Source organism: Stenella coeruleoalba (assembly GCF_951394435.1).
Source record: "Stenella coeruleoalba genome assembly, chromosome: 8".
NCBI classification, from domain to species: Eukaryota; Metazoa; Chordata; class Mammalia; order Artiodactyla; family Delphinidae; genus Stenella; species Stenella coeruleoalba.
In genome coordinates, this window is record NC_137154.1 from 96,919,066 (window position 1) to 96,946,827 (window position 27,762).

At 50.8% G+C, this 27,762-nt stretch overlaps 1 protein-coding gene across 4 annotated transcripts in view; it reads left to right on the forward strand.

Annotated features, from left to right (window-relative positions):
• The window catches only part of SORL1 (sortilin related receptor 1), a 255,232-nt gene that overhangs the window by 98,434 nt on the left and 129,036 nt on the right, over positions 1-27,762 (forward strand). For all 4 annotated transcript variants that reach the window (XM_079930365.1, XM_079930366.1, XM_079930364.1 and 1 more), the window contains exons 2-5: positions 13,119-13,235; positions 19,345-19,470; positions 26,075-26,236; positions 27,629-27,696. In XM_079930365.1, coding sequence (XP_079786491.1) covers positions 13,146-13,235; positions 19,345-19,470; positions 26,075-26,236; positions 27,629-27,696 — 446 coding nt within the window. In that variant the 5' untranslated portion in view covers positions 13,119-13,145. The remainder of the gene's footprint in view (positions 1-13,118; positions 13,236-19,344; positions 19,471-26,074; positions 26,237-27,628; positions 27,697-27,762) is intronic.

A 27,762-nucleotide genomic window follows, 5' to 3' on the forward strand; every position in this document is an offset into this window, starting at 1 on the left:
GCGCAAAGCCTAACAGGATTTACAGGTTTATTTTCCTTCCAATGAGCTCTCTCTTCATAATTCCTGCTTTTTAGAGTCCAGGGAGTATTCAGTGTCCTGATTTGAGACTGAAAATAAAGTGTCTGTTACAGCACAAGGCCCTGAGACAAAGAGCCTCCTTTGGGGGTGGAAGACTGTGTAGCTTTAGATCTCTTTGGGGTAGATTCTTGTATGATACACTTGCTTGGGAAAGAATTGGCTGGTTGATTCTGAAGTTAGGATGTTTGACCTGTATGCTTCCAAAAGATGAGAAGGCAAAGCATTTGCGGTTTCAAGTTGGCTTCTTCTGCAGAGGCGAAGGGTTCCTTGGCGTTTGGGGTTGGCTCGATCATGGGTGTGACCTTGAAAGACTTCCTGATCTCACTTGGCATCTCTTCTTGGGCACAGTTCTTGGCTCGGTGTCTGGCCACTGTTTAATAGCTTGCCTGTCTTGGGGCGTGGCAGGTGGAGGCTTTGAGAGGTGGAAGGGATGGGAGGAAAATGGACAGGGAACAGGAGTGAGGAGATGGGGAATGAAAGGGATGAAATGTAAAGCCATCCAGTCCCCTTTATTTAGCTTTCAGTAGGTAATGCATATTTGCAAAACAATATTTGAACAGAAGAGTATGTAGTGAGAAGTAAATTTCTCTCCCTTACGTGACCCCATTCACCCAGTGTCCACGGTCATCAGATTTTTGTACGTCCTTCCAAAAACATTCTACACATATGTAACATATATGGACATAAAATTTCAAACTTGAAATATCAGCGGCTTTCTATTATCCCCAGCCCCTGATATCATGAATAATGACATCAGCTCCAAAATATATTTATGGCATAATTACTGTCAATGGGAAGGGAGCTACCTGAAGTGTCATAGTATAAAATAGATTGTTACTTTTCCTCCAGGCCAGGGTGGGAAATACCAGTCCACTTCAAGGATTCCGGCCAGCCAGGGCCAGGAGAGCAGCATTACGTAGCCCTCTTGTCACTTGGAAAGGTGCTGGAGGGCAGTTCCTTAGAGATGTAGCGCCCAGGTTTGTGAGAACATCAGAATACTGAGATCACGGATCTTGACTTTAACTCATGTTCTTTTAGAAAATGTTTTCTTTAGATTCTGGAAAGTGGAGTCAATAGTATGCTTAATAAACTGCTTTGAGACCTGGGATCCAGGAGGCAGATTCTAACAGCAGTGAACATCCCAAAGCAAAAAAATGGATGTTGTAGGAACATTTCATTGTCGTATTTTGGGCTGTTCCTCCTTAGAGATGACAGCCATCTTGGTAGTGTCATTGTTTAATCCGAGGGCCAAGGATGGATGGAGACAAGCCTTGTACTGTCCCCTGTAATGGACAGACACAGGAGCATGCAGATAACCTGGAGAGCAGGTAACCCAAAGAATAACCTATTTGCCTTTGCTATGTATTTATTTAGTGTTTTTTTTTTTTAAGGATCAGTTTACCTTCCTGATTAAATTTTGCTTAGGTGAATATTAAAATGAGTTTGCATTCTTTGAGCAGCTGATATACAAAATGACCGGCATACATGTGTTAGGGAAAGCCAGTTTGGAGTTTAGAATTTTTGATAATAATTCAGATGTAGATAATTTGAGAGTTGACCACGTAGAAATATATTAAAACGAGGTATTATAGTAACCTTTCCTCCATTTTTTTTAGGTTCAGGTGTGATGGAACGTAAAGGAGAGCTCACTGCATTTTCGTTTGCATATTTCATTAGTATTTCAGCAGAAGTGGTCTGGGCTGCAGGGCTGAGGCATCTTTGTGGAGCACAGAACCTTCCTGTGCATTCCCTAGGTATGCCAGAATCTCTTGGCACGTGGCATATTCAGTCCAGCCGTGTAAATGCAGAAATCAACTTCCCTCAGTTTAAAATGAGCTGCAGTTAATTTCGACCTAATTGACTGGTTTATCGACCTGTGAACCTTGGGTCTTCGAAGTAGTGGCACGGGCAGCCTTCTAGCATCCCAGTGGCTGATGATGCTGTAAATCAGAAGGTGGGCGGACTGCTGATTAAGATCAAGATTTGGATTTCCTCCCGTGTTATTGTGAGACCCTCAGCTTTTTATTGTAACATGAGGAATGCTCTGAGCGTTTTGGGCTGGGTTCCATAAAAATAGGACTTCATAAGTCACATGACTTTTGTAGCCCTGAACACAACAGGGAGTTAAAAATAATTACAAAATTCTGTTTTCCACTGCGTAATTGTTAATAATCATGGTAACATCCATGGTCATGTCACCGCTTCTGGCCAGGAGCTGGAAGGGTTTATCTTCCTGACCTCGTGTCAGGTCTTCTCTTCAACGGATCTTCCCGCCATGACGGAAATATTCTGGATCTGTGCTGGCCAGGGTGTCCACTAGCCATCTGTGGCAGTTGAGGCTTGACATGTGGCTGGTATGACCGAAGAATTGAATTTATTTTCCTTTTGTTGAACTTTCATCGAGTTAAATTTAAGTTTAAACGGCCCCACGTGGCCCTTGGACAGCATAGCTTTAAGCGGTTGTGTGAAGTTCCCTTTCCCAGTGGTGGCAACTGGTGCTTCACCCGGGGGAGAAGCTTGTAACCACAGCAAGGCCTGTCTTTGTTTCCACCACAAACAGGGGAGGGAAAGCGAGAGTTGAGGGCTGCTGGCTGCCAGGTTGAGTGTGGGGAAGACCCTGGCCTTTCTTTCCCGGGTAGGGCTGCATCAGGGGGTGTGGTGGAGGGTGCCGTGGGTGCCCTGTTCATCTTAGCAGCTGCCTCTGCACAGCTGTCTCCTCCCATCAGGGACCTGGGCACTGAAGGCTGACCTGTGTGCCTTCACTTTTGATGTGGCTTTGCCCAGACAGCCCACGCGGCCCGGGCGGTGTGCAGACCCTGCGCATCTGTTTAGCCGAGAAAGCTGTACCTGGTGCCTTAACGTGGGGGCCGCCTCCCCACCCCCGCCCTCCGCTTCCTGGGCTCACCTTGTCTTCCCTCAACGCAGCCAGGTCTGTCTTCCGTCCCTGCAGCCCTGCAGGCTGGCGTGAAGACAAACAGTGTGGGCGTGGGCGTGGGCGTGTGGTCTTCATCACCGCCTGGGACCCCCGCCTCCCGCCGGCCCTCTAACCCCGCCCGCCGCTGCAGCTGCAGGCGCTCGGCTCGGCAAATTGGGACCCTTCACCATGATTTATCTCCAGTCCCCTGAATTAGATTAAAAACACCACTACAAATTCTCAGAAAGGCAGGCTGATGTGATTACGTCCCAAATTGGAGTGGCAGACAAGGGCAATAAAAAGATGTACTTGTTATCTTATATTCGTGTTTTGTGCCGTGTAGGGACCAACGAGTGGTTTATTATCTCCCTCCCCCTCCCTTTGTTTTTGTTTTTTAACCAATACTGCATCTTTTATGTAGAAAAGAGAATAGCCTGTTGAATAGAAACCCTCTGCCTCCAAATAACTGGATTGAAGGGGGGAAGATGGCTGGGTTGATTCTTCCATAAATAAATGAGGGTTTGAGCCAGTGGGTGGGTCGTGAATGGAGATTTTAATGTGTTAGCTGGGACTGAGGTGAGATCCAGTCTACTTTGATGGTCTGGGGAGCTGAATAGTGTCAGGGTGAAATTCTTCACTCTTAGGAAACCTCTGTGTCCAGAAGAAATTGGGAGAAGCTGGTATAATCTGATGGAGCTTGGAGGGCCAGGGTTAAAAATAACCCTGGAGTAAAAGCCAGTTTAGGGACTGTCTCTGGGGAGCCTGGCGTGGGTACATCTGTATGGGGGAGGGGCCCAGATAGTAAAGGACTCTATTTCTCTGTTAACCCAGAGGATACAGGCAAGACGTTTCCATGTGGGTCTATGCCAGGGGCCTGGGGAGAAGACCTGCCCCAGGGTCCCAGCAGAGGAAGTTGCCCATGGCAGGGAGTGGGGACAGTGGACAGAGGTGGGTGGGTGGGGCCTGTGAGGCTGGGGGAGGGTTTGGAAGAGACTTGAAATGTTTTAAAGCTGTGCTCCATTAATTGGGTAACATGAGACTGTACCTATAACTTACCTCATCTGTATATATTTAGTGCCCTGAAGTTCTCTGAATAGTTCTTTAAAAAAAATCCTGCAGTTAACTGTGCACGTAGTTTGCTGGATTGGGTGAGGTGTGCTGCTGTGGAGGTGATGCAGGGGTTCCTGCAGAAACGAGCCTCGGACCTGGAGAGGGGAAGAATTCGGGAGTGGATGTGGAGAGCTGGATGGAGGAGAAAGGCTGTCCTCACAGGGTTGGGGAGTTAAGCTGCGTGGGGGTGGGGCCCGAGGGGCTTCTGCCCTCCTGGTAGCAGAGGCATCTCACAGGACTGAAAGGTTGACCTTGCTGTTGTGTTTAAACCACTGGTAAGGTGAGGTCTTGAGGCGTTTGGTTCTGGGATGTCATGTAAATATTTTCCCCTTGGGGCGAGGGAGATGCTAGAAATCAGTGCCACCTCTGTGTTGGATGGTTCGTTGGAGCCTTGGGAACCAGAGCTTGGGTTTCCCCAGGTTTCGAATCTTGGTTGTGGAGTGAGGGGAAGGCTGCCTGAGCGCAGGGCTTGGCCACAACTGTCTTCTTTTTTTAAAATAAATTTATTAATTTATTTATTTTTGGCTGCCTTGGGTCTTCGTTGCTGCGCACGGGCTTTCTCTAGTTGCGGTGAGCGGGGGCTACTCTTCGTTGCAGTGTGTGGGTTTCTCATTGCAGTGGCTTCTCTTGTTGTGGAGCACGGGCTCTAAAGTGCAGGTTCAGTAGTTGTGGCACACGGCCTCAGTAGTTGTGGCTCGCGGGCTCTAGAGCGCAGGCTCAGTAGTTGTGGCACACGGGCTCCATAGTTGTGGCACACGGCCTCAGTAGGTGTGGCTCGCGGGCTCCAGAGCACAGGCTCAGTAGCGGTGGTGCACAGGCTTACTTGCTCCATGGCATGTGGGATCTTCCTGGACCAGGGCTCGGACCCATGTCCCCTGCATTGGCAGGCAGATTCTTAACCACTGCGCCACTAGGGAGGTCTCCATGACTGGCTTCTGAGCTTGACCCGGACGTACAGTGTTTCACCAGTTTATGTATGTTGTTACTTCCTGCTCTCAGGCCTCAGTGTTCCAACCCTGATGCTGCTCATGGTAGTTGTTGATATGCTGCCATTTTGTGAAGAATATGGTTTATTTTGGTATAAAGACCATACCAGTAACAAGAGGAGATAACGTTTTAGCATTTTGAAGTTTATGAAATATATTCATGGATAAGATCTCTTTTGATTTGAAGGTGAGCCTTATTTATTTATTTAAAAATTTTTTTTTAGCAATATGAAAGGAAGTCTTTATTTGTTTTCTAGGGAGGACTAGTTGCCAGGATCACTATTAAAGACTAAATCTTAATAAGAGGCATCCATACATTAAAAAAATCCCGGCACATATTTTTATTCTGTAATAATTTTGTCTCTCTCCCCTTTTGACATCCCTAAGAAATCCACTTTGCCAAAGAATAACTTTCCCCCTGCAGAGCTTTTCCAGTACATGTCAACACAGTGAATTTTCCCTCCTTTGTTAATAAAGCAGAAGTATCCAGGGCACCTTCTGTGGCCAGGCTGGTGGGCAGCTGGGATGTTGCTGCCATTCTGGTTGGCAAGACCCTGAATTGTGTGGCTGTTGCTCATAGGGTGGTGCTGGTTCGAGCAGAACTTTCCACTGGCTCTGTGGTGTCACACATCTTCAGGGAAGCCTTATTATTCTTCTCAGGTCACAGATGAGTATCTTGAGGCTCCAAAAGGCGAAGGGATGTCCCCCAAGTTGCGCAGCCCATCAGTCGGCGAGACCAGGACTCAAACCCAAGCCTCTGACTTGTCTCAGATTTACGGTAGCACCTTTCCCTCTTGTAAATATTCCAGTGAAAGCCTTGCTTTCAGCCAGGGGTCCGGTGGCTGTGATCTCTTTTGTTCCGCCTTCAAAACCTAGAGAGCGCATATAATGCCACCCTTTCCTTGGCTCTCCTGGCTACACCAGTTCACTTTTAACTTTTCAAATTTGTCAAGTTCCAAGTCCCTGCCCGTTCCTGGATTTCGCTCTGTTCTTCCTCTGCATCTGTCTTTTCTGTTCTCCATCCCTTTTGCCCTGGACTCCTCCCTCTTCATCCTTGTGGTACCCACTGGGGGTCTTGTCTTCAGTGCAGCCCTGCACTTGGTTATGCCCCCCCGGCTCCCACATTTAACATCTGTAAGTATTATTCATGAAATTAATTGTTTAACGTTTGTTTCCCCTACTGATCTAAGAGTCATGAGGCAGGACCTAGAAGTCTGCTGTTTTTTTAACACCTAGTAGAGCACCTGGTAGGTAGTAAGGGCTCAGTAAATCTCTACTGAATGAATGAGGTGGGGGGCTATTTATGGTGGAGCTGCAGAGCCCAAGTGGAGGGTCAGGGAAAGTGGATGTTCTGGAACCGTCCTACACAGGTGAATCCTGATTTAAGGCTAGTCCTGGTTCAGTGTGTCCAGCAGCCCGTAAACACCGGTGAGGGGCTTGCTGTGCTCTCAGTGCTGTGTGCCCCACTCTGCGGTCCTGGGTTTTAAGGCAGATGGAAACCCCACCTCTAGATCTTTCTTTGGGTTTAACCCCATCTGCAAGGTGTGGAAGGTGGTTTAGATGTTCCCTGAGGTTCCTTCTGGCCCAGATAGTTTCTTCTTTTTCTTACTTGCCAACTGGTGAATTAAGGGGTGATTATTTTCATGACAAAGAGATTTTTCACAGTTTTTTTTTTTTATAGGGAGCCCTCCCAGAGCAGCAGAGCGGGCTATTTGCTAAATGACAAAGTGGGTTTCACCAGGAGGGAGTGGCAGGTAGAGGTGGATCCTACTTGCCGAAGATTAATCAGAACTAAAGTCTCCCCGAGCTGATGCTGTAAGTCAGGAAGAGGCATATAAATAAATCTAAAGAGAGCTCATTACTCTAGTTAAGGAGATTATAGTGAAATGCTAAGTTTTTTAGTCTGAGGTCTTTCTCCCTTTGTTTCCTTGTCTGTGAAATGGGCAGCCTGCATTGATCAGAGAAGTAGTTAACGAATTCTCTGGGTGAAGCATCAGTGAGATGAGTGGAGAGGCCAGGACAGGGCCTCTCTGCAGGGAGCTCTTAAACTAGATTTCAGCTCTCCTTTGGAGGTGGAGAGTCCAGGGAGGGAAATGAGCTTACTAAATATAGTGGGAACACAGTCTCAAAAGGGGACATGGAGGGGCGATTTGCATAACCAGCATTTAGGTCGTGCAAACAGATGGTCTGAGAAACCTTGTTATGCTTGGACCTTGCGTGTCTGTCTTTGGTTTCCTCAGGTCCATCCTGCAGTTCCGAGGATTTAGCAGCTGCGTCTGTCCTTGCAGCTGCAGGACAGGATATTCGTTTTATACTTCACTGTAGAATTTTAAAAATGCTTCCTTGTATTTCAGTGCTAGTGAGGCAGTGGAATGAACCAGGCTGCCTTATTTGTCCTTCTCATCCTGTGTTCTGGAAAGAAGGAGTGGTGAGGACCACAGGCTGTGGGTGTCTAGGACATCCTGATCTTTGGGTTTGACCAATTTGAGAGACGTAATGGCAGAAGAAATGAATGGAGATGGCATGAGACCCCTTGCATTGAGGGCCCCCATCCTTCTGAATAAGACTCAATGACTATACAGATTTTGGTGGGTTTTATTGTAAATTTCTTATTACTTGTCAGACTTGTCCGCTGATTTCCCCCAGAAGTGCTCTGTGTACTCTTTTTTTTTTTTTTTTTTGCGGTACGCGGGCCTCTCACTGTTGTGGCCTCTCCCGTTGTGGAGCACAGGCTCCGGACGCGCAGGCTCAGCGGCCATGGCTCACGGGCCCAGCCGCTCCGTGGCATGTGGGATCTTCCCAGACCGGGGCACGAACCCGCGTCCCCTGCATCGGCAGGTGGACTCTCAACCACTGCGCCACCAGGGAAGCCCCCTGCTCTGTGTACTCTTGACAGGTGAGAAGTGAGTAAAGAGCCCCAAAGGGTACCTAGCCCTTAGTGGGCCTCAGTGTATAAGCAGTCACCACCTTCCACAACAAGCAATTTCTTTGTCTTCCTTCTATTTCTAACAACCCAGAGCTTGGAGCTTGGGTGGCAGCAGCTTCTTGCCCCTCTCTGAAGAGTGAAGCAAAACACTTAACCTCTTTGGAACGCCAGGGCCTGCCAGGAGACTGAGACAATGTGTGGGTTGATGGGGACCCAGGTGATGACTGTTGTGAACTGCGAAGTGGATGCTAGCCCTGAGCGTATGGCCATTGCTCCAGCCAGGGACCAGGGACCAGGGACCAGGCCCGCAGGGATGCTGTGGCTTTGCAGATGCCGCTTACAGCATTTTGAAGGATTGCTTTGACCAGAGACCCACTCCTCAGCCTGCCTTCTCCATGACTCACCCGAGCTGCATCTTTTGGTAGCATGAAGGACCGAGGTGGGGGAAAGAAGAATTTCTTACGAGTGGGAGCTCCTAGGTATTTGCATCAGCAATTGAGAAGTGTAAGGTTCTTTGCAGGTTATAGACAGAGGCTTTTAAAAAAATTGAGATGAAATTCACTTAAAGGGAACAATTCAATCCGGTGGCCTTTAGTACATTCACGATGTTATTGCCACCACCACCTCTATCCCGTTCCAAACCATTTTCTTTTTTTTTTTTAATTTTTAATTTTTAATTTTTTTGCAGTAAACAGGCCTCTCACTGCTGTGGCATCTCCCGTTGCAGAGCACAGGCTCCGGACGCGCAGGCTCAGCGGCCATGGCTCACGGGCCCAGCCGCTCCGCGGCATGTGGGATCTTCCTGGACTGGGGCACGAACACGTGTCCCCTGCATCGGCAGGCGGACTGTCAACCACTGCGCCACCAGGGAATCCCCCAAACCATTTTCATCACTCCAGAATAACGCCTCTTACCCTTTAGACAGTCACTCTCTATCCCCCCTCCCCCCAGCCCCTGGCAACCAGCAACCTGCTTTCCGTCTCTGTGGACTTACCTGCTCTGGATATTTCGTATAAGTGGGATCACGTAACATGTGACTTTCGTGTCTGGCTTCCTTCCCTTAACGTAGTGTTTTTGAGGCTCCTCCATGTTGTGGCACACGTCAGTAGATCATAGGGTTTTAACAGCTACCCAGGACACCCAAAGACAAACCCTCACAGAAAGAGTGAGTCTTCCAGCCACTGTCATTCACGTTCTGCCCGGAGGAAGGGAGTGAACTAGATTCATCGTTCCCTAAATAAGCTACATTTGAGACACCAGGGGCGTGTCCTTTAAAAATACCGATTCCTGGGCCCCAGTCAGAGGGTTCTGAATCAGTAGGACTGGGGTGGGGCCTCTCTGGGGTCTCTGGTTGTTAGCTGGGTTTGGGACCCCTGAACCGGGTGGCTTGTGGGGGGGCTACCTTGACTCTTAACGATCTGCCTGTGATCTTCGCAGAGGCCTGAAGCTGCGACCCCGGTGCTGTTTGTTGTTTATGAGGCAGTTTCTCTGTGCAGAGACTTCTGTGGCATGTGATTTTCCTGTTTGCCTTCTGAGGGGGAGGCGTTGGGCCCCCTCCCTGCTGCTTTATTACAGCTCCGATGAATTGTGGCTCATTTATCGAGCTCCAGCTACGGCCTGTGAGCTGGAGATCGGAGAGGGAAGGTTGTTCACGCCCCGGGGTTGTAGTTACAGCTGACTGCACATCAAGGTTACGTTGTTGTCGAAAAGCCACCCTCCCATGGCTCTCACTCCCTCCCAGACTGGTGTCTTCTGGGTCCGTATGTGCCCACTCCTCTCCATGCGGTCTTTGGGACCCGAGTGAGCAAGGCTGATAGGAGTGATCCGGAAATCGGGAAGCCTGCAGCTGCGCCAGAGGGCTGGTGATGGGGGAGGCTAGGGGCTGAAGCCAGGAGGAAATCCCTGGTGATGGAAGAGGACCCAAACGAACCGGAAACCACCCACAAAGTGCAGGGACCCAGCACTGGCACCTGCAGGTGTTATGATCGCTGGGGGCCACTCTTGCACCTCTGGTTGCCTGGTCCCTGTCCATGGAGGGCCTGCTTTGACAGCTTCCCTTTCTCCTGGGGTGGGGACGAGGGGATGGAGACCAAGGGGAGATGCAGAGGCGGAAAGTGAGGCCAGAGAGCGCGATGATGTCTTTGCCTTAGTCAACCGGACAGCTTGCCAGCCTGCCTGGTGCGTGGTGGATTCCCACAGCTGACTCTGCACTGTGCTGTGGGGGGGTGGGCACCTGGGCTTTAGTGGGGGTCAGCCTCAGCCAGGCAGGCAGCTCCCCAGGGAGTTACCCCCTGACCAGGAGGTGCGCGGCGCGCGCTGACATCCCGCCAAGGGAAGGAGCTGAGCTGTTGTGTGAGTTGCCTGGTGGCCCTTGGACAAGCCGTTCCTTGCCTGAGATTTTTTTTTTCTCCCCACTGGGCTACCCTTTTAGGAGTGAAAGGGACATCTAATAAAATCTTTTTTTTTTTTTTTAAAGGTGTTTCACCAAGCTCGCCTTCTGGGCTTCCTTTGTAAAAAAAGCCCCTGGATGTTCGGATGCCTCCTTTGTGCTGCTCTCACCCCTTCACCTCTCCTAGGATTGGTTGAGGGGGCCCCATAAATCTCACGTCCTCTGAATAGAAAGACTTTAGCAAGTTGTGTTCAGTCCTTGTTCCCGCTCTGATCACTGTAGGCTTTGTAACCTGCTCCAAGCGTTACTTGATTGTGAACCTGCCCATGGGGCTGTTCTGAGGTTGCCTGAGTGCAACATTGCTGGGCTTTAAATCTCAGACCCTGGATGAACTTAGTGATTCTTCCAGGTTCCAAATCCTTTATCGACTGACATTTGCATAAATCCTCAATTTGTTACCCTCTGGTTCTAAGGGTGAGGATGTTTTGGAGGGAGAAGGCTGTTAGCCTGAGTTCCCAGGGCACCTTTGCCTGGTGGGCTTCTGATCCATAGATGCTTCCAGATTCTTCCCAGAGGCGAGGGCTGGCAGGAGAGGGGGAGAGGGAGGGCTGGAGGAAGGCTCTGCAGCTGGTGGCGATTCCCTTAGCTACTTTCCCCCGAGCATCTGGGCTCAATAATTTGCTTATTTCTATTTTTTATTTGCACGTCTCTGTCGATGCTTGCCTGGACTTACCTCTCTGGGAGTGAGAAGGAATGTTTTGGAATGACATATTTTCCTAAAAAAAAAAAAAATCCAGGGGCTTTTTCTTTAAAGAGGCCTCATTTCACCTGTTTCCCCAAAGAGCTTGGGTCCTGGATCAAATTAGGTGCAGGTGCTTAAGACCCAAAGCAATGTAGTTAAGGATTAGCTCTTTTGTTATTCTGTCAGCCAAGTTGGTGGCACAGGTGTTTCCCTTCTCCCTTCAGACAGTCTGAGAGCACTATAAGGAGTGGGCGGGATGAGGAGGGGAAAGGAGAAAGCAGCTGTGGAGGGAGGGGGGAGGGGGGAGGGGGGAGGGGGGAGGGGAGGGGAGGGTTTTCTGCTCTGAGGGCCCATCAGCTCAGGTGTGTACTTTGCATCAGTCCGGGAGGTGGGGTGGGCGCGGTAGGGTGAGGGTGGGGAAGCGTGCAGGTGGACTGTGCAGAGGCTCCTCGGGGTCCAGAAGCTCGAGTTCCTTCTCCTGTGCCCGAGACAAGCCGAGGTTGAAGGGGCCGGTGGAATAGGCTCTCCCAGGCATTGCTTGTGCTCCGGATTTTTGGGGGGGTTTTGTCCTGAACGTTGACACCAGCTCTCAGAATTTTTGTGTGTGGTCATCAGTTGGCTCTTCCCACACGGAGCGGGGGGGGTGAAACGGTTGCCTCAGGTGTGCCAAGATGCCAGCCCTTGAACTGTCCGTCAGTGACGGGTGAAAGGAAAAATAAGAGGAATGGAGTTAGCTTTTCATAAAGCAGAACCTATCAGAAAGAACTGTTCTTGATTCTGAGAGTCTATCTTTCGTTTTCCTCAGTTTTCTGTGTTAAAATGTCCTTTCTTTGGAACACGGCGGTGATTCTAGATGGTGGTCGTGTTGCTTTGGAACACGGCGGTGATTCTAGATGGTGGTCGTGTTGCTTTGGAACACGGCGGTGATTCTAGATGGTGGTCGTGTTGCTTTGGAACACGGCGGTGATTCTAGATGGTGGTTGTGTTGCTTTGAAGGGGGCGGCTGCGTAACAGGTGAATCCCAGGAGCTCAGTGGTGTGAATGCATCTCCCCATTATGAGAAGTTCAAAACAAGTGGAGGGCCTTCTCCTCGGGGACTCGGCTCCTTCTGTCCTGTGGCCCCACTCTCCTCTGGGACTGAATGCAGCCTGCAGGTAGGGAAAGAAAACAGGGCCGTGTAAGGCCACACCCCGTCGTAAGGCCTGGGCCAACAGTCTGCTGTGTCCTCAGGAGGCCGGGGACAGAGATCCAGAGAACAGCCAGCCACGCTCTGACACGGTGGCTGTTTGCATTAATGTTCTTACCTGGCAAGATAGAGGTGGCCGACCAGTCTTCTCCTGGCCTGCCTAATTCTTCTCCATTTTACTGGTTTACAAAAGCCAGAAGCCTGGGAACTACTGTTCGCAATAAACCGAAGCTCATTTCTGTGGAGTCCTGGAAAATATTTCCTTACTTGGAATACTTCAAAACTAGCTAAATAAAGCTGATGCTTTCCTTTTGTTCCTTCTTGTTATGAGCTAAGGATAAGCAACGTCACCTGGAGGCCAGAGAGAACCAGGTTGAACAGAAGTTTGAAAGCATGTGGTCTTTCCGGCTTGTGTCCCTTTTTTAAATGAAGAAGATGCTTCAGTGTTTTGGTTTCAGATCTGAAGAGTGCATGTCCCATGTATGGAGTAAGGATGAGAATAACCAGAGGTTGATTTCACAGAGGACAAAAATAAGCCAAGTTATTGGTTATGCCAGTGAGAGCCTGCGAAGAAGATGTTTGGCTATCTGGTTAATGCCACACAGCAGAGGGCTAGTGTTTCTTCTTGGGGAAGTTGAGTCTGGTGGAATCTGCAGAGAGGGAAAAACGGGCCGCCCTGGCCCGGTGCTCCAAGTGTGAGCACTTAGTCATGACAGAGGGGGAGAGAGTCTTGCTTTAGAAAGTTGGTGGCCGTCACTCATTTCTGTGTTGGTTTGATCTCTTTCAGGTTAGTCTGAATGATTCCCACAATCAGATGGTGGTGCACTGGGCCGGAGAGAAGAGCAATGTCATCGTGGCCTTGGCCCGGGACAGCCTGGCGTTGGCGAGGCCCAAGAGCAGCGATGTGAGTATTGGTGTCACTCTGGGCGTTCCTCTGTGCAGCCAGGACGCCCTTTTCTCATCCATCAAGGTTATCGTGCCAGACAAAATATTGGGTAATTGGGAGAATCTGGAAAATAACATATATCCCTTCTTCGCGGAACACAGGGTGGTGCAGGCGGCGTTGCAAGGAGACCCGTGTGATGTGTGGTGACTTTTGTGCAGTGGGAGGGCGTGGTCTGGATTGTCGCATCTGCTCAGCAGAATGCCGGAAGTGTGTTGTTGGGCAGGGCTGTCCGTCGGCAGTGGAGCCAGGTGGAACCGAATGGGTCTTTCCCATGTGCTGATTTCTTCTAACCCGTTACAGTTGGGTGAGTCCTTGAATCTGAATCGCTCAGACTCTTAATTTCCACAGTTGGCACCTTACGATGTTTAATAACCTAGAAGACATTAGACCGAGGGTCACGCACTCAAAAGACCCGTGATAGAGGCCAGGTGGGTAACAGGCAGGGGCGAAGCTGCCTCCACGTTTATAACACTCGTCACCTCCACAAGGAGGAAGGGTCTCTCCCATTTTTCTTGAAGTATGTGGCCCTCTGGGACTTTTTCCCACTTTTGATAGAGATGCAGGTTCAAAAAACATTCACCGGTGTCTTGATTTGAACATGGTGGTGGACGCTACCTGGTCTCAGGGTATAAGACACTGGGAAGTGGAGGGACTTTGAGCTTCTGGGCTGTTACTGGCTCTCAGCTCTGGTTGCCATGCAGGGCCCAGTGCTGCTGGATCTGATTTTCTGAGAGAAGCTCAGAGGTGGGGATTTTTACGTGAAAACTGCTGAGTCTTACAAGTTGGCAGCTGCCGTATAGCTTTTACAAACCCTGTGTGGGCCAAGTAAAACATATATGAGGGCCAGAGTGAGCCCCCGGGTCCAAAGTCTGTGGCCCCTTCTCCGAACCTCCCCTCGCGGGGAAGAGGAACAGCCCCTGCCTCGGGTCAGGGTGAGGCTGTGGACAGAAAACCACGTTGTGGAGGTTCGGTCACTCTGCACTCTGGCCAGAGGAAAGCCCCTGATGACTTCGCTAGCACTGTCCCGTCAGCCTGGAGGACATACTTGAAATTCTTGAGCCTAGATTTGGTCTCCATGAGGCCCCTCACTCTGTATCCACCATCTGGTTTGGATGTGCTCCAAGGTAGGGGACAAGAGGGTACCCCAGGGGCTGTTTTCTGGTGGGCTGAATGGGGGCAGCTGGGGAGGGCAGACGAAGGGCTGGCCATCGTGATGTGTAACTTGGGCCAGGGTGGGGTGCTGAGCAGTGGTGGTGGGAAACCGCTGCAGCTGACAGCCAGGCTGGGCGCGGTGACCTGGTGCAGGGCTAGGCTCGTTTGGGGCCGTGACTTTGGCCCAGTTATAAATGCGATCAGGGTTGGCAAGCACAGATGGCAGTGTATTGATGACTGTTGGCCTGTGAGAGTCCGTAGGCCGCTGTGTTCAGAGGCATCTCTTTTGAGCACAGGAGACAGCTCTCTGCCCTCCTGCATTAAGAAATCCTCCTTAGGGTTTTAATGTATTTTAAAAATTCTTTGTGCAGATAGTATTTTTGGCGAAGACCTGTCTTTTTACTGTTTTGTGGTACAAACAGGAGCCCAGAAGCATTACAGTGATTTGCATGGGGTCACTCAGCACGTCTGGGGCAGGGTTGGGGCTAAGACCCCATCATGTACTCGGTCAGTGCGTGAGGGTGTAGTGTTGCCACGGTGACCAACATTAGTTTTAGCACTGACAGTCCTATATCCTGGGGCCCTCCTCAGTCTTGGGTGAACCAGGAAGGTTGGTCACCCTACAGATACTGCCAGTCTATCCAAACCCAGTTCTCACTCTGCCTAAATATTTGGGTGATTCTTACTAAGGACCCATTGAACATGTGAAACGATAAACTATTCTGGAATGAAGTATACGCGAAGATTAAGTGGAAAGGAAACTTCGTGCTTGGAGATAATAAATTGGGACGGCAGAGATTTCCCTCATCAAGGCATAAGCTACATTAAAGAACCGGCAGATGAAACCGAGACGTTCTCATGTGGAAAGTTAATGCAAAAATAAATTGTGACTCAGAGGCAGGAGTAGGTGGTGCTGGAGTAGTAACAATCTACATTTTCTTTAAAGACTGGAAGCACGGTTCACAGGGCCCCGTAGGCAATCCAAAAGGAACAGAACCTATACAAATTAGGAACTGTGTGAGTTGGAGAACGGCCAACTCATACATATTCAGTATATAAAAAAGGAATGGATCTGGAAGCTGGAATCCCGGAAGATTTGCTCTTAAACAGAAAAAAAAAAAAAAGAATATCCCGATGAACTTGTAGCCAGTGTGAGTCCATGAAGCATGGCTCCTGCAGGACCTGTCTTTTTCTGTGATAAGCCTGTAGATGAAAGGAAACCGAAGGTGGTGTTTATCTTGACCGTCCCCGCCTCTTCCTTTCTGCACCCTCCTGACGTATTTTATCAAGTACTCGGTTGCCACATAATTGACCAAAGAGCTTTCCAGAGATAGTGTCTACCAGAAGACCAGAATCAACCAGGGGAGGCATCAAGAATGGTAGGACTCACTGCCCTTGTACCCAGAGTGGTGTGACTGGTGCCCCTGGGGATTGGCAGGGGAGCCGGGCCCGCGCCTGTAGCCTGTGGGAGCCGGAGTCTAGCTGAGCCCCAGGTCTGAGAGCAGAATGCGTGGGTTTGAATCCTGGCTCTACCATCCATCAGCAGTCTGACCTTGAGCCAATTCCTTCATTTCCCCTTGGTTTTCTCATCCATCAGTGAGATAGTCCTTGTAAAATCTTGCTTCCCAAAGGGTGGTCTGCAGACCGGCAGTGTGCGGGTTTCGTGGGAGGTGGTTAGAAATGCAGAATCCCTAATCTCACCCCAGACTTCCTGAATCTGAGTCTGCATTTTGACCTGTGTCCTGCTGGGTGATTTGTAGGCGTGTTACAGTTTGAGAAGTATGGGTGTAAAGTACTTAGAACAACCCCAGACACAGAGATGCTTTCTGGACACTTCAACCCTTCTCCCCCTCCCCTCCTCCTTCTCGTTATTATTTATGGTTTTGAAGTACAGGGGAAGTAATTTAAAGCCGTTCACTCTGAAGGACCATCTTTAGAGGTAAGACTGATCTAACTAGCAACTTTTGGCAGTTTAGAAACTGGGTGTGGAATTAAGAGATACAGACTACTGTATATAAAGCCACAAGGATGTGCTGTACAGCACAGGGAAATAGAGCCCTTGTTTTGTAATAACTTTACATGGAGTATAACCTATAAAAATATTGAATCACTATGTTGTCTACCTGAAACTCATATAATACTGTAGATCAACTATACTTTAATTAAAAAAAAAAGAGGAACTCCTTTCTTCTTTATTTAGTTGAGGGAGTAGTGTCCTGGGGAGGCCAGAGAAGACTAATTAGTGCAGAAACCTGTGTCTGGATGCAAAGCAAACGGTAGGAGCACAGGATGAGTGAGCCTGGGGACGTTTGCCTCAGTTCACCTGGAGCTCACTGTGGGCCGTGAGTGAGGCAGCATGCTAGGGAAAGAAACCCTGACCCAGAATGTACCAACCGGGGTGCTGTGTGGAGGCCATGAGGTCATCAGCCCACTTGGCCTCGTCTGAACACTGGAAGAGGCCCTTGCAGGGCTCTTCACTGTGGAGGAAGGTGAATAGCTGTGCACAGCCCCGAGCTGGCCTTTGCCCTATTGATCTGTTGATCAAGTAGGGATAAGAATTGTGAGGATAGGCTCAAAATACCGTGTTGGAGTTGTCCAGCCTGGAGAAAGGAAGCAAGGCCGATGAGCAGTTTGAGAGCCTCAGGCGTAGCATGGACCCTCACATACCTTCCTCACTTCTGTTTAGTATAAGCCCCAAAGGGATGGAGTTTGCTTACAGACGAGAACGTTAAGGGCGAGGTTTGTGGTTTTGAGGGTGGCCGCACGTCCACCACCAGCGGGTGATGCAGAGGTGTGGCGGGGTGTCCGGGGAAGGCCCCATGCTTCATTCAAGGTGGTGTTTTCTCTCTCCATCCAGTGTTCCTTCCAGTGCCTGGGCTGTAGCTTTGGTGTGTGATCTTCCTCTTTAGCAGAGAAATGCAAGCGTGCAGAGGAGAACATTCACCCAGAACGTTGACTTGAGAGAGTGGAAAGTCAGCTGAACTTGGGCTTGGAGGAACCCCTCCTAGTTTTGTCAGTTTCTAGCAGCATGACCTTGGGCTAGTCGTTCATTTCTCTGAGTTTTATCTCTTAACTGTAAACAGTTGTTCACTGAGTCAGGGATCCATTCATTTCACTCTCTTTTGTTCACTCACAGAACACATGCATTTACTCAGGCTGTGGTTTATAGTGAAATTTATTCATTTCAGAATTCTTTTCTGAGTACCTGCTGTGTTCCAGGTCCAGGGAAAGGGGCAAAGGAGAGACCCACTCATGGGGGGGGGGGTTTAAAGATGAAGAGAGTTGATGTATACAAAAGAGTATTGTTACTGAAAAATGCTGCCCCGATGTGAGCTTATTATCACACTTGTGCCTCTGAGGAGGTAACGGAGTGGATTATCTGTGTAGGGGACGATGCTAGGGCTGGGAGGAGCCTGAGCTCCCTTTTGGAGAAGCCGTCAGTTTGCTGTGTGTGACTTTGAATGTCAACAAGGAACACTTCGTGTCTGTTCTTGGCCTGGAGGATGGAAGTGGGAAAGTACCGCTTGGTCTTCCTACCACTCAAATGATCTCTGAACGCTCAACCTGCTGAATTTAGGAAGCTGTTTCTGTGGCAGCCCCTCACCGTGTGTTTGGTAGTCGGGGAACACGTGCTGTGCTTAAGTGTGTGTGTTTGTAACAGGAATTCTTGCAGATGTTGGCAGAGGTTCTATCTGTGCTCTTCCAACCTCGACATCTAATAAATATTAATAACCCGCATGTGCGCTCGGTTTTCTTTGCACAAACACCGTGTAGTTCATTGTTCACGTGGGGGCATCGTTCACCAGCAGTGACATGTTTACGTGCCCATCGTGTGAAGGGCCGTGTCTTTGTATGCCTGGTGTCTAGCGCAGTATCTGGCTCCCATGAACCCCTCAGAACGTGTTTGCTGCTGAGTCGATGGGGTTCGTCCCGAGTTCCCATTCTTCTTGGGATTCACCTGTCCTTTTACTTTAACACTTTCCCCAATTCTAACTCAGTATTATATTCATAGTGTTCATAACATTATAGTGTTATATTCATCTGTCAGGCTCATTTTAAACTCACTGACTGTATTAATTTCACAGTGCCTGGGTAGTAAAGTCTAGGGACAAACGATCTGACAACTTCCATTTCTTCCATCCCTTTCTTGAGGTGTGATGGCTTTCAGGTAGCCTCCGGGCACCTGGTAGACACTCAGTGCACAAGTTATTCTTCTGTTTCATACCTGTGGTTACCGGGGAGCCAGAGACCCGGAAGCAGGAGAGAAGTAAATACCGTTGGCAACTGCATGGCCCCCCCTGCTGTTCCTCTAAACTCAGAATCTCCCATGTTACAGGGTCAGGGTGCTGGAGGAGGGGGGTTCTGGGACCCCTCTGTGCAGCTTCTGTGCATATTTAATCACTTAGCACTGCTCTCTTTTTCATCTCTGGGGCTACTCTGTGAAAACCCATGAGGGTTGTTTTTTTTTTTAATCGTCCGGAATGCTGTAAGGACAGAACTCCCCAGCAGAAGGATGAGAATTAGATTACCTTTTGGGTACATTTCAACAGATGGCAAAACAAATTCTCAATCCCTTCCCCTCAGACAATCACATTTTCTCAGCCTCTGGATGTAGTTTGTTAAACACTCAACCCGGCCGTGGTGAGGAGCTTATCATGGTTTCTGTCTGCGCGTCTCCCCCTCCAGGGAATTGTTGTGGCCTCAGAAAAGAGGCCACTGGCTTGGGGACAGACACAGAGGTGGCCTGCTTCTCCTTTGTGGGTTGTCTTCACACCTGTAATTTCATGGTATCAGGGACCCGTTGGGAACCACACTCAGGGCGCAGGGGACGCGTTTGCAAGTGGAGGCGGAGGGCGCCGCCTTTCTGCCACTTTTCTCACCGATCCTTTTCTTCTTTCCCACCTCCGTCTTCCAGGTGTACGTGTCTTACGACTACGGAAGATCATTCAGGAGAATCTCAGAGAAGTTGAACTTCGGCGAGGGGAACAGCAGCGAAGCTGTGATCGCCCAGTTCTACCACAGTCCTGCGGACAACAAGCGTGTAAGGACGTCACCTGTCGTGACCGCGTGGGGCTGTCTTTTGGGACCATGGCTGTGCTACAGGAGGGCTGGGAGATGCAGCGCTTGGGCGTCTTTGCCACGTGACAGGCAGCTGGGGACTGTTTTTCTGCTTACCTGGGAGTCGGTGACAGAATGTCATTCTCAGGGCAGAGCTGTGCATAATCAAGCAGGCCAGGTCCTGGCCAGGCAGGATTTCTAGACAAACAAGGGCAGGTTAAAGCCCAAAGCGTCTGCCAACTGCCTGATAAGTCGCCTGCTTCATAGGGGGCACAAATGTTACCCAGGGCCACTGGGGCTTGCACTGGGGTCTAATCTAGGTCCTCCAGGGCAGCCGCTGAAGTCTTGGTTTCATGGGTATCACCAGTGTGCGTACACACGTGCATGTGTACCCCCCTTCCCTCCAGCCTGTACCGGTCTAGAAGGGAAAACCAGGGCAGCTGATCCTGCTGTGGCTCCTCATTTGTTTTCCCAGCTGTCTGCCCTGGGGCTTTGTTTCTGCAGTAGAACCCGGGCAGTTTGATTTGGAGGAAGCCTAGACTTGAGATGGCCCTGGGCCCCAGGGAGGAAGAGGGGGGTGCGGGAAGCAAGGCTTTCCTGTGGGTTAGGTACCTTGAGCTTGGAGAGCTGTGTTTGGCTGCCTTCCTCCCCGCTCTAGTGATCCCGAGCTCATGTCCAGGATAGGATGACCGCTTCTAAGGATGCTCGAAACCTAGCTCCTTAGAAGCCAAAGCGAAGGTACGGGGCAGCTGCTGCTTTTTGCTCATCCGGAAAGGAGGAGCGAAATCCACAGGGTCCTCTGAGCAGGTCCACCCCCGCCCCCCTGCCCCGCAGTGCTGGCTTCTCAGGTTGCCTGTGGTCTGTTAGCAGGGACTGTATTCAAAATATTTAGCCACCGGAATGGCCCTGACCAATCAGAACAGACCCAGTCTGGAGGGAGCTGAGTTTTGAAGGCCACCCTGCTGAGGCAGGCATTAACCTTTCAGTCGCTGGATTGTGGGCTGGGCCTGGGGAGGGGACCAGGCCAATGGAGCTGTAGGAGGGGCCGCTCATGGGTTTAAACTGCCTGTTTACTAACAGAAGCAACTGTTTTTTTAACAACTAGAATAGGTGCCACTGGTACCTACTAGTTAATATCAGCCCCGTCCGATGGTCTCAAAGTGGAGGGGCAGTTAGGACAAACTCCCCTCTAACCTAACTCCAAGGTGACCGAGCAGTTCTTCCCTCTGCGAAGAAAAGCACAGAAAGAGGTTGGAATCGGTTCTGTAGTCTGGACAGCAGGCCCGCCGCGCCCTCCCCACCACTGCACTGGCAGGCCTGGTACTGGGGACTCCCGGTCCCTCGAGTGACTGGGGAGCCCTGCCCCAGGGTCCAGCTTGCTGGCCGTGTTGCATCTCCTGTGGATCAATCTGCCTCTCAAGAATCAAACAGCCCTTGGATTAGTCTCTACGTCAGGTGGTACCCATCCATCATTATTATTAGTAGCAGTAGTACTATTACACATTGTCCCGAAGTTAACTCTTGCTGAAGTTGTGGTCTCGAAACTGCTCTGTTGTCCCTTTCAGCCCCATCTCGTCCCCTCCTCGCCTCTGACCGCAGGGCACAGGTGTCTGTAAGCAGGCTCTGTCTCCCTTCCTGCTTGTCGCGGGTTGCGGTGAGCAGCTGCTGAACCCAACAGTCGGAAGAGTCAGAAGACAGGAAAGATGAAGTTAGGGGCTTGCGGCGGGGGTGGTTTAGTGCGGGGAGAGGATCTGGGGCTTTTGGAGAGGGTGAAGGAGCAGGGCAGGGGCTAGGGCAAGAAGGAAGGAGAACCAGGGAATGGTTGCAATAGAGGAGCTCTAGGTGCTGCAGGTGAGGTGGGAGCCATGGGCCCGCGGCCTCAGTGCTGTCACCTGAAGAGCAGGGCTGCTCCGATTTCTCAGGGCTGAGTTGGGGATGATTTGGAGTTGGTGGGAGGATGCATAGGGCTGCCTTCTTGGAGAACTTGGTGGCTGTTGGAGCTGGGGCTGGAGCAGGCTGAGTGAGGTTAGGGATGCTGCCTTCCCTGTTGGGTTTGTAACTCCCCAGTGGAGGCTGTTACCCCTCCTCAGACTTCTCAGGAAGGAAGTGACTCTTACTGTGCTGATGACTTAGGTTACTTTTGCCTTTGTCCCTTGGAAGGCAGATTGCCCCACTCGACCTACCATTTCCTGATAAACATCCCCCATGGCTGAGTGCTTTGCCCTCTACGTCAAGGTGCCGGGCCCAGGCCAATCACCTGTGCACAGACGTTAGCGTGGCTGCCACGGAGGGCGATTGGAAATGGTGGAAGTGACTGTTCGCAGCTGCTCGGAAGGGCTAAGGTGTCACGAAAGGGCCACGTGGAAGTCTGGAGGGGCGTGGCCTGCAGTAGGGGAAAGAAGGCGCTGCTTAGGTAAATGGAGCGGCTGTGGGGTCACGTGAGAGTTTGGGTCTATTTTCGAATCAGCCCGCCGTCCCACTTCCTTCTTTGAGGTCCCCTGTGTGCCACCGCCTGGAGCAGCGTGCGGCTCTAGCCACCTGACAGTTCCACCAGCCTCGCAGTGCACCCGAGGTCAGTCAGCAGTGTCCAGACATGTCTGGGCTCTTTGAAGGTCACTGGATGTGTGGTCAGGTTTCCCAGCCTCCACAGATGCGAGAGCTGGTCCTGCCTTTTTCCAGGCAGAGGCTGGTCCCAGGTGGGATGGTGAAACGCTCTCTCTTTCTTCCCTTGGTTCCCACCTCCTGGAGGTGAGTCCGTTCCCTGCTTCGTCTGCCCATCCTCCTTTCACGGTACTCTTGGCTTCTTCACTCGAAACTGGAGACAGTCACTTAGGCTGGCATGGGGATGAATTCTGTAGTGACTTTTGTTATCTCTCCGGAGGTCTTTGTGTTTTACGAGGGAACGTAGCGTTAAGCTAAAGGAAAAGATGAAGCACGTCTGGAATATTAAGTGATTGCAGACATGCTTGGAAAGGTAGGGGGTGGCGGTGAGGATGCTCCTGAAATTGCCCAGGTTAGGAAGCATCTAGTAGGTCAGCTCTGCTGGCCAGTCTGCAGGGTCGCCTCGAGCAGACTTGACAGCCAGGCGTCCCGGGACTAAAAGCAGAGTAGGACGTCCCATGCCTTCGTACTCTGTGCACATTGGAGGACGGTACCTAGCGGCAGGAAGCACGTGCCTAAGGGTGGGATGGAAGCTGCAGGTCATTAGAGTAACGTTGGATCAGAGAGGTGGGTGCTCGGAACTAGGGCTGGAGCTTCACAGATGGGCAGGTTTCTGTAGCTGGAGCAGAGCTGGTGGGAACCCTAGGGGATCAGGGAGGAGAAGGGCATGGGCAGAGGCTTCAGGGTGCCAAATGTGTTTTCTCTGCAGGCGGGGAGGGGAGTGTTTGCACTGAATGGCTTAATGATGTCAGTGGGGCCCCACCTGAAGAGGGAGGAGTTTTCCCTCTGCCTTGAGGACTGGAGGGAGCCATGGAAGAACCTTGGAGCTGACGGGTTACTGTGAATACTGTCCCTTAGGGACCTGTGTCTGGTCTGCCGGCAGCATGCAGAATGGGCTGGAAGGGCAAGGTTAGAGGACGGTAAGAAAGGGAGCCCGTGGGTTACTGTAGGCATGAAGTTGCCCAGTCACTTTACCAAACCTAATATCCACCCTCTAAGGGTCTCGCTCCCTGCTGGTCCTAGAAACCAGGAGGATGAGTAAAACCCAGTGCTGACCCCAATTTCCTCATAGTCTCTAGTAGGACCACGGGCTGCGCTAGTAGCACTGGGAAGAAAAAGGAAGGCACTGATTGTGAAAGACCTTTTAGAGGAAAACCTAACAGGGTAGGTGACCGATTGAAAGTAAGGGAAGGCAGTGGAGTAGAAACCAGACCCTAATGGTGAGTAATGGGGCCGGAGAAGGTGTCACGTGGATAGGGCTTGGGACATGGGGAGGGAGAAGTGGGTTTTGGGGGGCAGGTGGCGAAGAATTCAGTTTTGGACAGAGAGCAATATCTGGGCACATCCAGGTGGAGATGCTGACTGAGAAGGTAAAGAAGGTCATGAAAACTAGACTCTTGGGAAGACATGAGGGTGGGCGTGGAGATTTGAGAGTCTTGGAGTGCGGGCTCCTGGAGGGGCGGTGGTGGAAGCTTTTGGAAGGATGAGCCATAAGCCACGGGCCGAGGATGGAGGAGTCAGGGTCACCTGAGTGCGAGGAGCTGAAGAAGACAGAGGGGCTGGCAAGAGAGAGTCAAAGACAGATGGTCAGGGGTGGGGCGTGGAGCGATGATGCGACCGTGTCGCAGAAGGCAAGAGCGTTTCCAGGGAAGCTTGGGGACTGGGTTAAGAGAGGAGGTACTTCACTGAGCCCAACAGTCCAGGCTAAGACCTCTGGATTCAATTCGGGAAAGGCTGCCTTTTTGTTGGAAGGAGAGAGGTAAGGTCTGATGAACCAGCCAGGCGCTGATACGAATGCTGCCTCTTCCTGGTCACCTTGGGCAGCCGACCTCTCTAAGCATGAGTGTCCTCATTGGTAAGAGAGGAGATGACAGTATCATAGCTTGGAGTTGCTGCAGGGATGCTGTGCGTGAAAAGAGGCAAGGTGTGCAAACATTCAGCCCAGTGCCTGGTGCATACTAAGTGCCTCTTGAAAAATTGTAGCTATTGGACTTCCCTGGTGGTCCAGTAGTTAAGACTCCGCGCTTCCAATGCAGGGGCCATGGGTTCAATCCGTGGTCGGGGAACTAAGACACGCATGCTGCGCGGCGCAGCCTAAAGGAACAAAAAGAAAAAGAAAAAAGAAAAATCATGGCTACTGTCATGAACATCATACGTTCTGTGGCCGGACATGGGATTTCTAGGTCCTCAAATGTGAAACTGCAGGCAGCCATGGGATAGGTGTTTCTGGAGAAAACTTTTCAGACTGAGAGAACACTCCCTCCCCCAAATAACCAAGACAGTTTCAGAGCAGGAAGATGGGCTGTGTTATTTCTAGGGGACACTTTTATACCCCAAATGATGATGGTCCTCCTTAGGGTCCTAATTGTTTTTATCACTTTGCCTTTGGTTCCGCTAGTTTTTGCTTTCATACCATTTACTACCCTTTAGAGTTAGACTTCATTAGGCTTCTCCAGAGTTTGGAGTTTTACATTAGATGCTGTGGAGGAAACAGAGGAGAGAGAACACATAAAACGCTTGCCTGGGAAGTTTACAGGCTGGATGTGGGGAGAGAGCGTGGAGAAGGAGCAGGAATGTCAGAAAGCAACGTGTAGACAAGTGCAGATTGTTTCTCCAGGCTGAGGCTGTTAGAGCTGAAGCGGGGTCTGGAGCAGGTGGAATCAATTAGGGAGAGCGTCCTTGGACTGATTCCTGTGCGTCCGTGATTTCTAGGATGTCAGTGGCTGAGTTTTGGTGGCGCTGGGTCCCCCCAGCTCTGGTTCTGGGTCACAGTCATCCTCTGAGCCACCCTGTGCTCCTGGGAGCAGGGGACGTCCTCCAGCTCTCTGTGTGCACGCAAGGCCTGCCACCTTCTGGGCTTTCCAGCCTTAATTTCCTGATATTTCCCTCAAGCCCCAAGACTGTCACCAAACCCATACTGTTTTTTTTTTTTTCCTTCCTCTTTTGTTCCCAAACTCAAACTGCCCTTGACTCGGCGTGTTCCTTTCCTGTGGAAGTCTTGTCTGCCCGTCAAGGCCCAAATCTTCTGTGGAGTCATATCCGATCTCCCAAACCGGAACTGATCTGTAGTCTGTGCTCTCATAGGACTCTGTCCATGGTTTCTCAGTTGGTCTCATTTCCCCTTGCACTGTAGTTGGCTGTAGACACGTCTTTCTCCCATATTAGACCGGAAGGTGCTTAAGAGGAAGGGTCCTCTGCTTTCTCTGGGACGCCCTCGGCATCTGGTCCAGGGTGCATGTTCGGTGCACTTTTGTTCAGTTGAATTGCTTTGATCCTTTCCCCTTGAGAACTCTTCAGGCCGGCAGTCACTCTCCAGCCTGACTTGTTCAGAGTCACTCACCCGTGGGGAAGCAAAATGAGGTGAGGCCCCTGCTTGCCCGCTGTGCCCCACAGTGAGTCTGCCGGCCCCGGTGGCCACTGGGTCCTCAGAGCTGCCCTGTCACCCGGCACAGGGGCAAGAAGGGGAAGCTAAGCTTCCTGGGTGGGTGTGATATCAGGGGTCTTCCCGGAAAGGTGTGTCAGAGGATGCACGGCTAGTGAGCAGGCCCATCCGTGTGCAGCCAGCCTGGAGAGCGGGGCTCCTCTGCCCGACTTCCTAGAGCCGCCCTCTGATTGTGACCGGGTCACCCCCCGGGGAATGAGAAAGGCCAAGTCAGTTGAAAGAAAAAATAGAAAGGCTTGGCTTGCTTCATTACCTGGGTAAACAAGAGCTCCACCTGGCTTCAGCGCAGCCCGTCTGCACCCTTCCTTTGCCGAGCCTCGTGTGATATGCACCGGAGTCTCTTCATTGTCAGGAGATGGCAAGAAGACCATGTGCGATGGTGCCGGCCCCTGGCCTCTGCATGCGTGGGCACTCAAACTCTGCTGGGGAAGGGGTGTTTGGGCGCGGCCAGGCTCTGCTCTGAGCTCTCCTCCTTTCCCTGCAGTACATCTTTGCAGATGCTTATGCCCAGTACCTCTGGACCACGTTTGACTTCTGCAACACCATCCAAGGCTTCTCCATCCCATTCCGGGCAGCCGACCTCCTCCTGCACAGCAAGGCCTCTAACCTCCTCCTGGGCTTTGACAGGTCTCACCCCAACAAGCAGGTAAGAGAGCTTCTGGGGCTCCTTGAGGTTTCTGTTCTGCCCCAGTGGATCGCCTGTCCTTCGAGTGACCTCCCCCAGCCCCTCCCTCCTCCTCTCTCAGGCTGAGCCTTTGTAGCTACTATTTCACTTCCCACGGCTGCGGAAAACTATATCCCCCTGGCACCCTGGGTCTGCCTCCTAGCCAGGGAGCAACACCCAGCCCCGGCTGGCCCTGTTAGTTACACATCAGGCCATTCTTGCTGCAGGGACACCTCTGTTAGTCCTGGGGGTAAATCGGGTCTCTGGAATTAAATCAAAGAGAGCCAGGTAGGGAAGGCTGGCATCTGAGCTGTGCTGGGACCTCTTGTCGAATTTCTGTTCTACCTTTCCCATCCTCCACCTTAAACATACTGCCCTTGCCTACCATTTATTTGAAGTTACCATTCACTTAAATATTCTTGCTGTGTGGTGTGTGTGTGTGTGTGCGTGCGTGCACGCGTGCGTGCACACGAGCGCACGCGTGCGTGAATATAACATAAATGTGTGCATTTTCTTCCTTTAACCCGGATTTGAAGGAAAGGTGAGAGATGGGGAGAGCGCCCAGGTAAGTTTCTATCTCAAGGTTAAAACTCGCCAAGTCAAGGGTATTGATCTCGCATAATCCCGTGGAACCTGTTGGCCCTGTAGGATGGGGTTCATGATGAGTTTCAAATGACTTTGCTCAGAGGAACCTTGGAACGATTCTTTTTCTTTGCAGGTTGTTTAACCAAAACATGACCTGTTTATCTTCACTCGCCTTAGGGAGTAACCCAAGTATGGGCTGTTTACCAGTGTAGGTGGATTATTTTTGTTTTTAATCTCCTGCTTCTTGCTCCCTGGTCCCTAGGGCCACAGGAACCCTCAGGTTTTGTCTTTGGAAGTTGAGGGGCAAAGGTCAGCAAGTCCATTACTCATGGCCACACCTTTGTGTTCCGGGGATTCCCTGAGTCCTCTGCATTCAGCTTTCATCACTGTGTCCCATTATGGGTTTTCAAGGACACTGTTTCCCAGGCGAGAAGTACTGAGTATAATCCTTTTGTTTTCGCCACCACGTGAGGGTCAGTCTTGAGTAAAATATAATTTCTGATAATCCGTAAAAGGAAGACAAGTCACGATCGTTTTTCCTTCCTTCCAATACGGAGGTACCGAGACCTTAGTAACTGAATGGAGAAGAATGCAAAGGTGAACTTCCTGCCCTTCCTGCCCTTGTTGGCACGTGGGGTAACCGGGTTGGGTAATGTGATCTCCCCACCTGTCTTCACAGGGGACGTACTGTTGAGGCGGGGTTTCCACGGGTGTGTGCTGGTGATGCCGTTCAGGGATCTTACATCACGCCTCTTGCATCGTGACCACTTGTCGCTTTGGTCTTTGCAGCTATGGAAATCAGACGATTTTGGCCAGACCTGGATCATGATTCAGGAACATGTGAAGTCCGTTTCTTGGTAAGTCGTGCCATCTGAGAAATTTGAGTTACATAATCCCCTTGCTTCAGTTCTAGCTCCTTCATG